General features: G+C 41.6%; 1 long non-coding RNA gene and 3 gene segments (V, D, J or C); 1 reads left to right on the forward strand and 3 right to left on the reverse strand.

Annotated features, from left to right (window-relative positions):
• Positions 1–17,151, reverse strand: part of LOC120743056 — a 110,661-nt gene extending 93,510 nt beyond the window's left edge. The window contains 2 exon segments of the V gene segment in view: positions 16,542–16,836; positions 17,023–17,151. Of these exon segments, the coding sequence occupies positions 16,542–16,836; positions 17,023–17,074 (347 nt within the window).
• Positions 8,690–10,063, reverse strand: LOC120743059. The segment is given in 2 exon segments: positions 8,690–9,904; positions 10,012–10,063. Coding segments are annotated over 2 exon segments (384 nt in total).
• Positions 9,616–15,443, forward strand: LOC120743073. Its single transcript, XR_005698041.1, has 3 exons — positions 9,616–9,671; positions 13,257–13,261; positions 15,012–15,443. It is a non-coding gene; the product is annotated as an uncharacterized LOC120743073 (long non-coding RNA).
• On the reverse strand, positions 12,686–14,116 carry LOC120743066. The segment is given in 2 exon segments: positions 12,686–13,749; positions 13,944–14,116. Coding segments are annotated over 2 exon segments (360 nt in total).
• Positions 17,152–18,097: the final 946 nt, after the last annotated feature.

Here is an 18,097-nt window from a genome sequence, read left to right on the forward strand (position 1 = left end):
GTCACAATGAGTTTTCTCTATAACTATTCGACTTGTTGAACATGTTGACTGATTTTTACTTAATTTTTAGGGAAAAGAGAAAAAGAAACTATTTTTAGATTGGAAGCAAATGTGTGTGTGTGTGTGTGTGTGTGTGTGTGTGTGTGTGTGTGTGTGTGTGTGTGTGTGTGCGTGTGTGTGTGTGTGTGTGTGTGTCCTCAGTGAACTGTATCAGTCTCTGCAGTATCTTCCAGCTGCAGCAGTCACTTCAGTTTCTGTTCAGTCTGACTGAGGGAGGTTTTTGTACGACTGTTTTTCACTGTGTGAACACATTCTGACTGTTCAGCCAGTGAAAACTCTGACAGTAATAAACTGCTGCATCTTCAGCCTGGACTCCACTGATGGTCAGAGTGAAGTCAGAGTTTGATCCACTGCCTGTAAAACGAGCTGGAATCCCTGATTCTCGAGTGCTAGCACGATAAATGAGCAGTTTAGGAACTCCTCCATCTTTCTGTTGGTACCAGGCTAAATAGTGGATGCTCATCAAAGCAAAAACATCCTGACTGGTCCTACAGTTGATCCTCACAGTTGCTCCCACAGCAGAGCTCACTGCTCCAGGCTGAGTCACTGTGATCTGTCCTCTGGACTCTGAGGACACAGAGACAAAAACATAAAGCAGCTTCATGGTTTTGTGGGCTTCATTTCAGAGGGACAGATGTTGATAGAGGAGAGGAGTTTGATTCTCTGGACTTTACCTGTGAAGCAGCAGCAGAGGAGAGTCCAGATGAGGACGCAGATCAAAGTCATGTTTTTGATGAGGAGGATTTCTGTGGCTTCTGTTGTGATGAAGGACAGCTGTCAGTCATCCAGTGTTCAACTCTCAGGACTATAAACTCTCCCAGAGCACTGGAGCATGGTGCTGCTGATGCAAAGTGCCTCTCTATGGAAATCATCTGACTGTCACACAGACTTAGATCAATCAGCTCACATGTTATTGAATATAAGTATTTTAAAGAATGATTAGCGGTTCAACTTAACGAAGATAAAATGGAAGCTCTTGTCTGTTTCCAGGACAGATTTTTGCCGGTGAAATAAAAGGTCTTTGTGTCATTTAATCACATTTAAGTCGTGTGTACGGACTCTTGGGGTACCTCTCGACTCTGCATACATTTAGGCTTTTCATGTCAAATCTTTGGTTCTCTCTTTTGTTTTTCATTGTTATTCATTTAGTGCCCTGCGATAGACTGGCGACCTGTCCAGGGCGTACCCTGCCTCTCGCCCTTAGACATCTGCGATATGCTCCAGCGCTCCCCGTGACCCTGAAAAAGATAAGCGGAAGTGAATGGATGGATGTTATTCATTTATTTCTTCATTGTAATTCATTATTCACTCATGTATCATCATGGGCTAACACCAGCTCATTGAACTTTTTCAGCCATACATCCACAGCGGGTTAGGCCTGTGATCAGGGTCTGTTTACTCTACGTCATACGAGGCTGAAAACTAAAGGAGACAGAGCTTTTACCAGAGTGACCCCAGACTCTAGAACTCTCTCCCTCTGAGGCTGAGATCAGTGGATGCAGTGGTCTCTTTTAAGAAACAACCAAATGTCATGTTATTAGACTTGAATTTAGTAAACGCTTTTCTTCAATGCTCTGTTATTTACTTTTGTCTGAAGTTGAATGAGGGATTAGCCAGTTTGTCACAATATTGCAGGTGTCAATATTTTATATGGATAGAACTGAAATGAGTAAATAATATGGAAAAATAAAAATCGGGTGTTTTTTTAAAAGATTTTACTAAAGAATGCTTCATATCAGCTATCAGAATTACACAAGGAGTAAATCAACAGAAAAAAAAGGAAAGAGAAAAAAAGGGCGGGGATAGCTCAGTACGTAGTGTGCTTGGCCCATGATTGGAAGGTCAGGCGTTTAAATCCACCAAACAGCCACCTGAGGTACCCCTGAGGTACCCTCTACTAACTGCTCGCCAGGTGCTGGATTGGCGGCTGCCCACTACTTCACTAATTTAATGGGTTGCAATGGTTCCGGGTCGCTGCTCATGTGGTCGACCGGCCAGTCAGCTGAGCAGTTTTGCGTTGTTTTTCTAACTTGAATGCTCTTTTCGTTGTTGTTCTACTCGGTATATTTTTATTCTTTTCCTTCTTCCTTTTCCTCATTTTTGTGATTTTTGGACTTGTTTTTGACACTTGACATGACCCCAAGGCTCACCTACACCAGGGACTCCCTCATCCAGCTGCAGCTGCAGACCAGGCCTCCGGCTTTTCCGCTCCGCTTCCACAGACTACTTTCCCGAGGAAATACTCTGTGGACACGGAAATCGAAAAACTCACAATAACAAGGTAACCAGGAGGGGATTAAAGAAGAGTGGGGTGAGAGCCAGACTCAAGAGGGAGACACACAAACAACGAGCGCTCCCGTCCATTATCCTGGCTAATGTGCGGTCTCTCCGCTCCAAGCTGGACGAGCCGCAAGCCTGCGTCAACCACCTGCATGAGTACAGAACTGCCTCTGTTCTGGCATTCATAGAATCGTGGTTAAACAACAGCGACGACGACAGCACGCTGCACATTAATGGCTTTTCACCACCCCTTCATATGGACAGAGACCGCGAACGCATCGGGAAGCAACATGGCGGCGGCGTGTGTCTGTATGTAAACAACAGCTGGTGCTCTACAGTCACTGTGAGGGAGAAGCTGTGCACTACAGACATCGAGCTTCTGGCTGTTTCCCTGTACTCCTACTACCTCCCCACAGGATTCCCACAGGTTTCCATCAACCTGGTTTACATCCACCCCAGAGCTGATGCAGCTAAAACCACAAAGTACTTCATCAACACTCTGTACAAACTAGAGTAATTAACTCCGGACTCTCCCAAGTTCATCCTGGGTGATTTCAGTCACTGTTCCCCTGACAATTCGCTTAAAGGATCCCAACGGTATGTCAGGGGAAGACTCTGGATAAATGCTATGGCTCTGTACCAGATGAATTTAAAGCCCTCCCCCTCCCCCTTCTCGGCTCAGCAGACCACCACACCATCCTGCTGGCCCCTCAAGAGGATTAAAAAGGTCAGCAAAAACATCAAGCAGTGGGCAGCAGAAAGTATCCTCACCCTACAAGGATGTTTCGAAGCCACTGACTGGGACAGCATTCTTTCTCCCTCAACAGGGAGGTGAAGAGGGCCATAAAAACTGCTAAACTGCAGTATAAAAACACTGTTGTAGAAAAACTTCACCACAGGGGATCTCCGCTCAGTCTGGCAGGGCCTCAAAACCATAGCCTCCGTAAATACTGTGGTCACCACCCCCAGAACCATCCAGGTGGAGGGCAGCAACCCCTCCTCCCTACCTGACGACCTTAACGCTTTCTACAGCAGATTCGAGACGGACCCAGCTTGAGGAGTCCAGATCCTCACTCACACCTGGCAGCTCTGCACTCACCTTCAGGACTGAGGACGTGGTGAGAGCCCTAAGGAGGACCAGGGAGAGGAGCTCACCCGGCCCTGAGAACATCAGCAGTTCTGAGGCACTGTGCAGGGCAACTAGGAAGCGTGTTCCGGACTCTATTTCAACACTCAATTGGCAGTCAAACCGTCCCCCAGCTGTGGAAACACTCCACAGTCATCCCCATCTTCAAAAGAAACAGCCCAAAGTCTCTGAATGATCTTCGTCCTGTGGCCCTCACCTCCCTTGTGATGAAGGCCATGGAGAAGATCATAAAACAGCACATCATAAGAGCAACTGACCCCCTGATGGACCAACTCCAGTTTGCTTACCGTGCATGCAGAGGTGTCGATGATGCAAAAATCTTCATCTTGGACTCCATCCACAAACATCTGGAGCTCCCTGACTCCTCCGTCAGACTTCTGTTTGCTGATTTCTCACCAGCGTTCACCACTCTGCAGCCTCATATCCTGGCCACTAAACATTCCTCCCGATTTCACCTAGATGATCAGCTGATCCTGTGGATATTGGACCGTTTGACCAACAGGACTCAGAAAGTTCAGGTCAACAAGTCTCTTTCTGGTCTCTGTTCCACCTGCACTGGGTTCCCCCCAGGGCTGTGTGCTCTCCCCCCTGCTCTTCATCCTCTACACTGATGACTGCAGATCCACACAGCCCAGCTTTCACCTGGTTAAATATGCTGACGACAGTTCTCCTGTCACTGCTGTCAGGCCCCTCTCAACACCACGGGCCCGCTCTGCAGGAGTTTGTAGAGTTGTGTGACAGCTCCAAACTTGAACTGAACGTGAGCAAAACCAAAGAGATGGTGGTGACCTTCTCCAGTAGGCAGAGGGATCTGGCTGCTTCAGTCACCACCACCATCCACGGGAAGCCAGTGGAGGTAGTTGAGGAGTACAAATACCTGGGAAGCATCTTTGACAACCTCCTGAAATTCTCTGCCAACACAGAGGAGATTCTCAGGAGGTGCCACCAACGGCTATACCTTCTTAGGAAACTCAACTCCTTTGGAGTCAGCACAGCCATCATGATGACTTTTTACGATGCCTTCCTGGAAAGCATCACGCCCTTCTCCTTCATCTGCTGGTTCCACTCCCTCAGCCTTCAGAACAGGAACAGACTGCAGCACACGGCATCAGTGTGCTCTAAAATCATTGGCCTGCCTGTCAGAACTCTGGCACAGGTTTTCAGCCAACAGGCCCTTAGACAGGCAGCCAAAATCATCAACGACCCCTCTCACATTCTTCACCCCCGAATTCAATGGCTCCCCTCTGGGCGACGCCTCCGCTGCATTTCCTACAGGACTGAGAGGAGGAGGAGAGCCACCTTTGTCCCCAAAGCCACTCTGCTTTTTAACTCCAGCCAATAAGAACATTTCCCACACCCATAAACATAAACTACTCTACACTCTTTTTATACTGCCGACACTTTACTCACTTTTAGTCACTTACAGTTATATATTTACTTATTCAGTCACTTTAATTTAAAACTGTGTACATAATGTATATTCTGTGTATTTATTATCTTCAACGTCATGCTGCTCTGTTGTATCTTAATTGCCCCGTGATGATAAATAAAGTCTTTCTGCTTCTGATTCTGATTCTAAATGCAGAGGACTTATTCCCTACAGGATTAATAAAGTGTGCAAAAAAATTATTTGTTGAGTTTGTTTGTCTCAGAGTCAGAGAGCCGTGTCTCTCTACAGTCAGAGGTTTTTGTACGGCGACTCAATGAGTTTGTATCACTGTGGTGGACTTTTGGTGGAGGAACCAGACTGGAATTTGGAAGTAAGTTTATACTGTTGAAAAATAAGATCTTTTATTTGCTTTAATTGTTGACTGTTGGCTTAGAGAAAAACATTTAAAAGCTTTTTTCCCCTGATATATCAAGGAGGCTGACAGAAATTTATGTCTAAATTTGTGTTTGAAACGTTAACCTACTTGCTGTTGATAAAACTGTTCCTTCAGTGATTTTTCTGTACATGATCTTCACGGTAAGTTGTGGATAAACAACATTTACTTGAATAAAAATCTTCAAATGAAATTAAACAGACTAAACTTAGATAGTTTCAGATTAAGGTTAACTGTATAGTAAAAATCTCTGTTTATGAAGTAAATAGTTTGAGTTGTGTTTTTAAACGTATTTCCCAGTAATCCTTAAAATCATGAGTGAGTCAGATTTTTGTAAAATGTTGCACTTTTTTCCTTCTGTATGTGGTTTGGACATATTTCACTGCTGTTATTTCTGTGCTGAGAGGTTTCTTAAAGGGAAGTGAAACAATGTGTGAGTGACTGTTGGAGCAGAAAAACATCTGACAGAAACTACCTGTTACCCGTTCTCTAAGCTGATTGGTGTCTCCTAGGTGATGTGCGTCCCACCCTGACGGTGCTCGCCCCTTCCAGTAAGGAGCTGGAGCAGGGGAATGCCACGCTCACATGTCTGGCCAACAAGGGCTTTCCCTCAGACTGGAGTCTGTCCTGGATCGTTGACGGCCGCAGATGCAGCGGCATTGGTTGGGAAGTGAGCAGGAGCCCCGGGGCGCTGCAGACAGACAGGCTCTACAGCTGGAGCAGCACCCTGATGCTGCCTGCAGACCAGTGGGAGAAGGTGGGCTCTGTGACCTGTGAGGCCACGAGGGGCTCCGATACTCCACTCTCAGAGACTCTGAGGAGAGACCAGTGTTCCCAGTCCTGAGCTGATTCACTGGGGGCATGATGCTGTTTTTTTTTTTGTTTTTTTTTGTGTTGTTTTTTTTGTTTGTTTGTCTGTTTGTTTTTTGGGGGGGGGGGGGGGTGTTGTTGCTTTTTTTTAAACTTTGCTACAGCTCTCAGTCTGCAGTCTTTTTCAATCTCAGTCTCTTTATTTTTAAGTCCTTAGTTGCCTGTTTTAACAACTTGTCTCAAGATTTTACAGCAATAAAGATTTTTCAACCAAACACTCCTCATTATTTGTTCTGTTTGTTATATATGTATAAATATATTAACATGGATTTCAACATTTTTAATGTCAACACATTTTATTAGATAACATTTTCAATCTGGTTACAAACAATTAAGTTGACTAATTAAAATATATAAACCAGTTAAAGAAAAACGGGAAAATGTCAATGAAAAAATATATACTGGATAAATCAACAGGCTGACACAGTAAATCATGTTTGTTTGTAAATAATCTGCATTCATGTATCATGTTGATAACAACAATGATGATATTTGTAAATAAAAATATTATATTTATTAATGATGTAATTTTCCTGCACCTGTAATTAGTGGTGCAACGGAGCACGGTTGATCCGTAATCCGAGCCGATCCCACTCCACAGTTCGGTACACACGTGATCCGAAGATTCGAAAAAGAAGAAAAAGTGTGTGTATGGTGCGCGTGGTCAGTCTGTCAAGCGATGGAAAAGATATATATAAATCTTATAAAGTTTGTATCTGTCTTGCGTGAAACTGGGATGAAAGCATGCAAGAGTGAAAATAGATATAAGATCCCTAGAAAAATTATATAAATGAACCTTGTATGTTTTGGATACTTACTAAAACAATATATGGAAGTGGCCACTTTCATGAGTAAATCATATAAGCCTTATGTGATTCACTATATGAAGTAGGCCACATCTGATGCAAGTTTTTTTCTATTTCTTTTCTATATGGGTATGGTCAGCGCTAGCGGTCCAAGTGGAGGAGCAGAGGAGTTTGTGGTATTTAAGCAGCCCTTTGCTGCCCATTCCGACCGGGCTAAAGCTATTTCAGAAGCTATCGGGGTGTTTAGCTGCAGACGGGAGGCCGTATTCCGTTGTGCAAAACAACTAGTCAACGCGTTAGTTGACGCATTGATGCCGTGCAGCCCCACGCACGGTGTGATCTGTGGTAACTAGTTAACGGAGATTTACCGCGTTAATGCAGTTATGGCATTAACGTCATTTTAACGAGATTTACGCTGACAGAACTTGTTTAAACTATGATGAACGTGCTTGAGCCACGCTATGATATCCCGTTGCGTGTCCACTTCAGTGAAAAGATTGTACCCAGGCATGTATGAGCAGGAAAAGTTTAAAGCTATGGCTGAACTGTCCTCTTCTGTTGCCCAACTACAAATGGGTGGACCTCCATGGCAACGGAAAGCTACGTGACCGTGACCGCTCGTTATATCACAGCAGAGTGTTAGATACAAAGCCCTGTACTGCCCTATACTGTACCTTAATTTGTTTTTATATAATTGCATGGAATGAGTCTTGAGTTGAATTTTTTAATAGGCAAAAAATACTTAAATAAGTTAATAAGTAAATGTTAAAATTTTGTCTTTTTGTCTTTTTTTTGCTGATCTGAAAATTGATCCGATCCATCACTTAAAACCGTGATCTGATCCCAACCGTGAGATTTTTGACCACTACCTGTAATAGACGTGCACGTGATGTCTGAAAAATGGCCCAGTCCAAAGTTTAAATGTTGAAGGTCACATTGACGTCCAGGTTGTCATAGTTGGACAACCAAATGCCCAGAATTGATCATGGACCGACGGACCCAACATAGACATGATCATCACGTCTGTCTGACGTTCACTGCTCCCTTTACGGGTCACCAGAGTAGATCATCTTTTTCTGTCCCACCAACTCTCTGCATGTCCTCCTTCATCCATGAACAAACTCTGAGATCTTCCTCTTTTCCTCCTGCCTGGAAGCTTCATATCACCTCAGCTCTCTTAGGTGTAATCATTCTAATCTTTGATGTGCTTAGTTATAATCTTATCCATCCTGGACACTCCTAATGGAAATCTCTGCCACCTCCACCACGGCCTCCCGTCTTTGACATTTGGATTCAAACTTTTATCATTTTAGACATTTCTGCTTCTTTGAACTGATATTTTAAATTAACTGTTTAAACACAAATATGTGAAATGAACCAAATGTCTGCTTACAACTTTGTTCTGATTTGGCAATGATGCCTATCTGTTGCCATGGTCACTGAGCTTAGCAGGGGAAGTGAAACACTGAACAGTTTCTCTCTCTCTTTCTCTACAATGGGTGCTGACCCCCTACAGTGAGGATACAAGGCTACAGTCTCGTGTCCTGTTCTATCCAAAGCAACGGAGAGTGCACACGGCAGGTGAAGAAGAGAGTGCAGTCAGGGTGGAGTGGGTGGAGACGAGTGTCAGGGGTGATTTGTGACAGAAGGAAGACCTGCTATGATATATGGTTAGGAGACGAGGGCACTGACAAAAAGACAGGTGGCCGAGTTCAAGGTGGCACAGGTGCAGATGTTGAGCTTTTCACTGGGAGTGATCAGGACGAACAAGATAAAAAATGAATACATCAGAGGGACGACACAGCTTCAGAGTCTTGGAGAATCAGTTTCTACTGCTAAATTCTGTTATTTTCTTCTTAACATAACTGCACACTCTCTATATGCTCTTGTAAAGCTGAGGAGCCAAAGAATTTCATTATGGATTAATGTGGCTACACTGTTTATCTGTACATGACAATAAAACCTGAAACTTGAAACTTGACCTTGAACAGCAGTGGGCTGAGGAAACAAACAACCCTGAGGAGCTCCAGGGCTCAGGGTGGTGGTGTTGGAGTTGCTGTAACTGAGCTGGGTGGTGTTTGGCTTGAAATGCTACTGATTTAGCATCAGTGTGTGAGCTAATGATAGTGAAGCTGTTTATGAAATGTGTGCCTGACATCTTCTGTGGCTGATCTAAATGAACAGAAGGTCCTCTTTGCAGAAGGCAGATGAGTTCACACTAATGCACTAAGTGACTTTATTCATCCTGAACTCTGCTCTGATTGGCTGTTCAGTTTCAGAATCCACTTTTGCTGGAGGAACCTCACTGGAATTTTTCATTATAAAACTTAAAAATCAAAAGTTCACTGTAAAATGATTAATATGATGGAAACTGCTTTCTACCCACTCAAAACTCAGGAAATCTCAGTTTCCACAATAATAATCATTTAACAGTGAACCTTAGATTTTTAAGTTTTATAATGAAAAATTCAGTCTCTTCATGAAATTGTGTTTGTGCTCATTGAACTGTGTCAGTCTCTGCTGCAGCTGGAAGTTACTGCAGTTTCTGTTCAGTCTGACTGAGGGAGGTTTTTGCACGACTGTTTTTCACTGTGTGAACACAGCTTGATTGTTGATAGCATGAAAACTCTGACAGTAATAAACTGCTGCATCTTCAGCCTGGACTCCACTGATGGTCAGAGTGAAGTCAGAGTTTGATCCACTGCCTGTGAAACGATCTGGAATCCCTGAATGTAGAGTATCAGCAGCATAAATGAGGAGTTTAGGAACTCCTCTATCTTTCTGTTGGTACCAAGCTAAAAGATGGTTGTTGTTATAAACACCAACATCCTGACTGGTCGTACACTTGATGCTCACAGATCCTCCCACAGCAGAGCTCACTGCTCCAGGCTGAGTCACTGTGATCTGTCCTCTGGACTCTGAGGACACAGAGACAAAAACATAAAGCAGCTTCATGGTTTTGTGGGCTTCATTTCAGAGGGACAGATGTTGATAGAGGAGAGGAGTTTGATTCTCTGGACTTTACCTGTGAAGCAGCAGCAGAGGAGAGTCCAGATGAGGACGCAGATCAAAGTCATGTTTTTGATGAGGAGGATTTCTGTGGCTTCTGTTGTGATGAAGGACAGCTGTCAGTCATCCAGTGTTCAACTCTCAGGACTATAAACTCTCCCAGAGCACTGGAGCATGGTGCTGCTGATGCAAAGTGCCTCTCTATGGAAATCATCTGACTGTCACAGAGACTTGGATCAATCAGCTCACATGTTATTGAATATAAGTATTTTAAAGAATGATTAGTGGTTCAACTTAATGAAGATAAAATTGAATCCCTTGTCTGTTTCCTGGACAGATTTGTTCCCAGTGAAACGAAAGCTCTTTGTGTCATTTAATCACAATTAAATCGTCTGTCTGGACTCTTGGGGTAACTCTCGACTCTGCATGAATTTAGGATTCTCATGTCAAACCTCTATTTCTCTGTCTTCTTATTCATTTTTATTCATTTTTTTCTCCATTGTAAGTCATTGTACACTTTTGTAAGCATCATGGGAAAGCACCAGCTTACATCATTGAACTTTTTCAGCCACACAGCCACAGCAGGTCCCTGATTTCTTGTGATCAGGGTGTGTTTACTCTACATCATACGAGGCTGAAAACTAAATGAGACAGAGCTTTTTCCACAGTGATCCCAGCCTCTGGAACTCTCTCCCTCTGAGTCTGAGATCTGTGGACGCAGTGGTCTCTTAAGAAACAACCAAATGTCAAGTTATTAGACTTGACTTTAGTAAACTCTTTTCCTTAATGCTCTGTGATTTTCATATGAAGCACTTTGTGATGCTTCAAATGTGCTACATAAATAAAATTTCACTTACTTTTGTCATATTGTTGAGTGATGGATCAGCCTGCTTGTCACAATACTGCACATGTTAACATTTTATACAGATAGGATTGAAATCAGTAAACAGTATGGAAAAATAAAATAAAGGTTGTGTAATTTTACTAAAGAATGCTTCATATCAACTGTCAGAATTACACAGGGAGTAAATCGACAGTGCTCGCCCCCTAATCATAAGTTCGGGGATTCAAATCCACCGAATGGCTACTCTGAGGTACCCCTGAGCAAAGTACCATCTCTACTCACTACTCCCCGGGTGCTGGATTGGCAGCTGCCCACTGCTTCACAAAGTGAACGAGTTAAATGCACAGAGCTAATTTTCTACAGGATTAATAAAGTGTGCAAAAAAATTGTTTGTTTGTCTCAGAGTCAGAGAGCCGTGTCTCTCTACAGTCAGAGGTTTTTGTACGGCGCCTCAATGAGTTTGTATCACTGTGGTACACGTTCGGTGGAGGAACCAGACTGGAATTTGGAAGTAAGTCAAAAACAAAGTTACTTCTATGTCCTTTTTCTCTTTTTTTGTAGAAAATATATATATCCTCACTAATGTCCATGTTATGATTAGCGTTTTTATTTTATTTTTTTGGGGTTTTTTTTGTTGGGCTGAGAAACAAAGTCTGTTTTATAAAAGTAAACATGTAAAATTATTTAAATTTGGAAAAAAAAAGTTATTCAAGACAATTAATTGCTTTAACTGGTTGAGCCTGTAGGTTTAGTTCAGTCTGACAGTCAGAGAGCCGTGTCTCTCTACAGTCAGAGGTTTTTGTACGGCGCCTCAATGAGTTTGTATCACTGTGGTGGACTTTTGGTGGAGGAACCAGACTGGAATTTGGAAGTAAGTTTATACTGTTGTAAAAATAATATCTTATATTTGCTTCAGTTGTTGACTGTTGGCTGAGAGAAAAACATCAACATTTATTTTGATGCTTTTCCTGATATCACAAGGAGGCTGACAGAATTTTATGTGTAAATTTGTGTTTGAAATCTTTACCTACTTGCTGTTGATAAAACTGTTCCTCCAATGATTTTTTTCTTCATCTTCTTTACAGTAAGTTGTGGATAAACTAAATTTTACTTGAATAAAAATTCTTCTGCATCATGTTCCCCCATTTCAGATTAAGGTTAGCTGTATAGAAAAAAAAATCACTGTTTATGAAGTAAATAGTTTGAGTTGTTTTCTAAACGTATTTCCCAGTAATCCTTAAAATCATGAGTGAGTCAGATTTTTGTGAGTTCAACACTCTTTTGTAAAATGTTACACTTTTTTCCTTCTGTATGTGGTTTGGACATATTTCACTGCTGTTATTTCTGTGCTGAGAGATTTCTTAAAGGGAAGTGAAACAATGTGTGAGTGACTGTTGGAGCAGAAAAACATCTGACAGAAACTACCTGTTACCCGTTCTCTAAGCTGATTGGTGTCTCCTAGGTGATGTCCGTCCCACCCTGACGGTGCTCGCCCCTTCCAGTAAGGAGCTGGAGCAGGGGAATGCCACGCTCACATGTCTGGCCAACAAGGGCTTTCCCTCAGACTGGAGTCTGTCCTGGATCGTTGACGGCCGCAGATGCAGCGGCATTGGTTGGGAAGTGAGCAGGAGCCCCGGGGCGCTGCAGACAGACAGGCTCTACAGCTGGAGCAGCACCCTGATGCTGCCTGCAGACCAGTGGGAGAAGGTGGGCTCTGTGACCTGTGAGGCCACGAGGGGCTCCGATACTCCACTCTCAGAGATTCTGAGGAGAGACCAGTGTTCCCAGTCCTGAGCTGACTCACTTGGGGCATGATGCTGTTTTTTGTTGTTGTTGTTGTTTAAACTTTGCTACAGCTCTCAGTCTGCAGTCTTTTTCAGTCTCAGTCTCTTTATTCTTAATCTGTTTGTTGCCTGTTTTATGAACTTGTCAAGATTTTACAGCAATAAAGATTTTTCACCTGAACATGTCCTGTTATTTCTTCTGTTTGTTATATATGTTTATAAATATATTAACATGGATTTCAACGTTTTCAACATACTTTATTAAATAACAGTTTTAATGTGGTTACAAACACACTGATTCATTGAAATAAATAAACCACTTAAAGAAGAAAGAAAAAATATATAAATACTGGAAAAGTCAACAGGCTAAAACACAGTAAACCATGTTTGTTTGTAAATAATTTATATTCATATGCATCATGTTGATGACAACAATCATGATATTTGTAAATAAAAATATTATATTTATTAATCATGTAATTTTCCTGCACCTGTCATAGACGAGCACATGACGTCCAACAATGACCCAGTCCAAAGTTTAAATGTTAAACGTCACACTGACGTCCAGGTTGGGTCAGGGGTGGACGTCCAAATGTCCATAGTTGACTGTGCCTGACACTAAAAATCAATAAGGTCTTGTTTATGCTCTTGAATGATTTTTGTATTGTTCTTCAAACTGAGTTAGAAAGAAAAAGTCTAATAAAATGTGTTTATGTGTCCTCAGTGAACTGTATCAGTCTCTGCAGTATCTTCCAGCTGCAGCAGTCACTTCAGTTTCTGTTCAGTCTGACTGAGGGAGGTTTTTGTACGACTGTTTTTCACTGTGTGAACGGGCGGCTGTAATCCTGCTGACAGTAATAAACTCCTGCATCTTCAGCCTGAACTCCACTGATGGTCAGAGTGAAGTCAGTTCCAGACCGACTCCCACTGAAACGATCAGAAACTCCAGAGTACCGACTGTTAGCATTGTAAATGAGGAGTTTGGGAGATTCTCCAGATTTCTGAAGATACCACTGCAACTCATTGCTAACACTTGAACTGGCTTTACATCTGATAGAGACAGTCTGCCCTGGAACAGCAGACTGAGCTGTAGGAGTCTGAGTCAGGATGACATCTCCAGATGAACCTGAAAACATGAAAAATAGGAGACGTTTAGAGAAAGATGATCAACATCTAAACATTTGAGGATCATTTCTCTAACATGGAGAACAGATGGAAGAAGGTCAGTGCTGCTGGTTTCAGAGTTTCTCCATCATAGCAGAACATCATTGTGGTGAACCTGGCTGCATGCTGAAGCAAAGTTTTCACAGAGAGTCTCACCCTGAACAAGGAGCCCCAGGGTGGCCAGCAGTAGAGTCAGTGACATCATCATTGTGCTGCTGGTGTGTGAGTGGCTCTGAAAGGCCTGGACAGCCACTGATCAACACTGGCCTCTTAACAGCTGTGAGCAGAGAGGCAGGACACATATGCAAACACACAGAGTCAGTCAGCTGCAGCTGTTTCCTTCTCAGTACTGAAGCCATTTCCACTTTACATTATTACATATTGAGGACATCAAATGTTCTGACAGTTAATTGTAGATTATAAAAAAAATGCTTTGCAGTTTTCTACTCGGTCTTTTCACAAGTCATTAGTAACAACAATATGTTTTTTCCAGTTTGACACAGGTGTTTACAATGTGGAGATTTGAATAGAGAAACATACCACATGAAGTGATGCTGAGATCAAAATAGATGATAAACTCCAACCATCAGTCTTGGACATTTGCAAAAGCTGTAAACATGGAAGCCATGTGAGTTTCTCCCAAACAAAAACCTTTGTGAGCTCAGATTTCCTCTGGTTTTTATTGTGATGACTGTAACTCAGCACATGGAGTTTGTAGTATTTCTCAGCGATAGATGTGTCTCCACCTGTGAGTAAGATCAGGTGTTGTGAATGAAAACTCCACCTCAGCTCTTAGTGGTGAGATTCAGAAATCAGAATCAGATTGTTCCATCTGTAATCTCAGTTTGATCAAATCAAGTCTTTAACTGACTTTTGAGCAGAATCAGATCCGAAGAAGCTGTAGAAGTTTCATGACGATTATTGTTTTTGATTCAAGTCTTCACCTTTGAAAGATACAGTTGTAAATGATATTTTCCAGAGTGAACCTGAGGTCAAAGTTCACTAAGCATTTTCTCATTCTCTGTCTGACGGCTCCTTTCAAGTTTTGGCAAATCAGATAAAAGGTGAGAAAGTAACAGACTGTGAACAGCAGTCAGTGCAGTTTCTGTTCAGTCTGTTCTGTTTTTCACTGTGTGAACACCCACTGACTGTTAGAACAGTGAAGACAGTAATAAACTGCTGCATCTTCAGCCTGGACTCCACTGATGGTCAGAGTGAAGTCAGAGTTTGATCCACTGCCTGTAAAACGAGCTGGAATCCCTGATTCTAGAGTGTCAGCATAGTTAATGAGACGTTTAGGAACTCCTCCATCTTTCTGTTGGTGTCAGAACTGGTCATGGTCTGCTCTTTGATGAACTCTAATGGGTTTTAGAAGCAGAGGATATTTAGCCTTTTAATGATTTAATTTAAATGTCAAGAAATAGAAGAAAACAAAATCCAATCCCACCTGGATTGTGACACTTTTACTGGTGGAGTGAATTAAATAATACTATTCACAATTAAACCTGGACATATTGGAAAAAAGCAATTCAAAAAAGAATGATTGGAATCTATGTGAAGGACTGATGGAGACTTCTTATTTTTACCTGTTTCCAAGTAATACAAACTTGATGATTTGATGCATGAGAGGGAAGTGAAACAAAGTGAGAGCGAGTGACTGTCAGAGCAGATATAAAAAATTTAAAAAAACACCTGACAGAAACTTCTGGAGTCCCAGTGTGCTGCACAAAGACAGTTCATTGAATTCAATGCAAACCTGTGGATGAAGGTGGGCTCTGTGAGGTCATCCAGTGCTCCTTCACACTGAGCAGAGACCAGTGTTCCCAGTTGATGTATTGTTTTACACTCCTGCTTTCAGTCTGCAGTTTCTAACACTGTCACGCTCCAGATTCATCCATAATGTCGATGTAGATGGCTGCTGTAAGACTTTGAAATAATAAATATCTTTCATATGTGCAAAACTTTTGACTTTGTGTACAATAGTAACAGTGGTTAAATTATTAGTTCTAAAGGAAAAATTCAGTCATCACAGGTCATTTTTTATGTTTTAAGGACTGTTTACAAACTTCTCACATCCACTTTTATTTTATTTTCATTCAGATTATTTCCTCATGTTTCTCTCTGAATATTTGAATTTAAAAAGTCAAAAGGATAAAGATACTTTAGTCTTGGTATGAAAGAGCAGGGCATCTCCTTTATAAAGGGATTTAAAAAAAACAGCTGCTGTTAATATTTAATAAGTCAACTGTGGTCGTGCATATTTCATTTGAACTCATAACTTTAGTCATGTGTTTTGACATAAAATGTAAACTAGAAATATTTAATTAAAGGCCAGTGATGATTCATTTGTCTTTAAAAATGCTTTATATTTGACTCTGTACTGAATTATTAAATATCGAATACACTGATGAAAACTTAAAAAATGTAAAAAATTATCCCTTTTTTCTCAAAACAGAGCAGGGAAGAGCTGGAAAGTTTTTTTATAAAAGTATTTGATAAAAATGTTTGAAAGAGATAAAATTCGATTCACTCCACACTGGTTTAATATACCAAATGTAAAATATATGAAAAGCAAATATTCAAAATCTAAACTGAAATTATTTCAGTGTTATTTTTGGTAACTTATTTGTTCACATTGTAATATTTCCACATTTAAAAATGTATATTTTATGGTGTATTGTGTAACTACAGCTGTTGATCAGTTCCTCTTCAGCTGTTTGAGGTTTTTGTACGGCGTTGTATCACTGTGTGAACGGGAAGCTGTTATGCTGCTGACAGTAATAAACTCCTGCATCTTCAGTTTGAACTCCACTGATGATCAGAGTGAAGTCAGTCTGAACTGCTGTTGCCCGAAAACGATCTGGAACTCCAGACTGACGATATGTAGTATCAGCTATCAGGAGTTTAGGAGCGTTTCCAGATTTCTGAAGGTACCAGTCAATGTCATCACCTATAGTTGTACTGGATTTACATCTGATAGAGACAGTCTGTCCTGGAACAGCAGACTGAGCTGTAGGAGTCTGAGTCAGGATGATTTCTGCTGATGAACCTGAAAACATGAAAAGATGAGAAGTTTAGAGAAAGATGATCAAACATTAGAGGATCATTTCTCTAACATGGAGAACAGATGGAAGAAGGTCAGTGCTGCTGGTTTCAGAGTTTCTCCATCATAGCAGAACATCATTGTGGTGAACCTGGCTGCATGCTGAAGCAAAGTTTTCACAGAGAGTCTCACCCTGAACAAGGAGCCCCAGGGTGGCCAGCAGTAGAGTCAGTGACATCATCATTGTGCTGCTGGTGTGTGAGTGGCTCTGAAAGGCCTGGACAGCCACTGATCAACACTGGCCTCTTAACAGCTGTGAGCAGAGAGGCAGGACACATATGCAAACACACAGAGTCAGTCATCTTTCCTCAACATGTGACACGTTCGTCCTTTAATTAGTGCAGTGCTTTTTTGTTTTACTTTGTATTTTTATTTATTCAATTTGCGTTTAAAAGGTTAAACTTGACCAATTTTTCTTTTCCAATTTCTTCCATCATTTACTTTCAGAGAGTGTGTGATGACTCATGCTGTGGTAGTTATGAATATAAATAATTATTGAAACATATACATAAATGCATTAATTGTTACCTTTCTTGAAAATGTATCAGCCCTGATACTACAACCCCACACACCACTGCCAATCGATAACCTAGTAAAGACGTAGTGTCGATCTGCAGGACCAGCACCCCAATACAGCAAGTCTGGATCAGCTCTCTGTTTAAAAAGTTCTCATCTCTGATCCTGTCCTCAAACTTAACAAAACTAAATAGAAAAAGGTTATTTTGTCTGTTTTGCTCTTTTAAAGATGACTCTTTCTTTAGTTAATCGATTTTGTGAGCCAAAGATTTTCCAGCTGTTGAATATTAAAAAGCTTTCTCACGCTGTCAGTGTCATATCAATGAATATAAAAAAGCCAAGATTTTACTGAAGAATGCAGAGGAAGATGTAGATCCTTTTCATAAATGAAGACTTAAACGACATCTATATTTGTTCTGAGTGATCACTACTGTCATTAAACTTTTCAATCTTGAGTTGAGTGAGCTTTTCCAAGATGACAGGAGGAACTATGTGTCACGGCTGAGCAGCCGGTGTGTTTGTGGAGTGGACCCAAGTGCAACCACAGAAGAAGAGAGAAGTTTAAACAAAAGGCGAGCCCTTTATTTGGCTGGAAAAAACCCCACAGGAATAAAAAACCATGCAAAGCGTACAGGGGGAGTAAACTAAAACTACAAGCTAAACTGGGAAAAGCTAGACTATGTCAGCTATA

This window comes from Simochromis diagramma, unplaced genomic scaffold (genome assembly GCF_900408965.1).
Source record: "Simochromis diagramma unplaced genomic scaffold, fSimDia1.1 OVJJ01000298.1, whole genome shotgun sequence".
Taxonomy (NCBI): Eukaryota; Metazoa; Chordata; class Actinopteri; order Cichliformes; family Cichlidae; genus Simochromis; species Simochromis diagramma.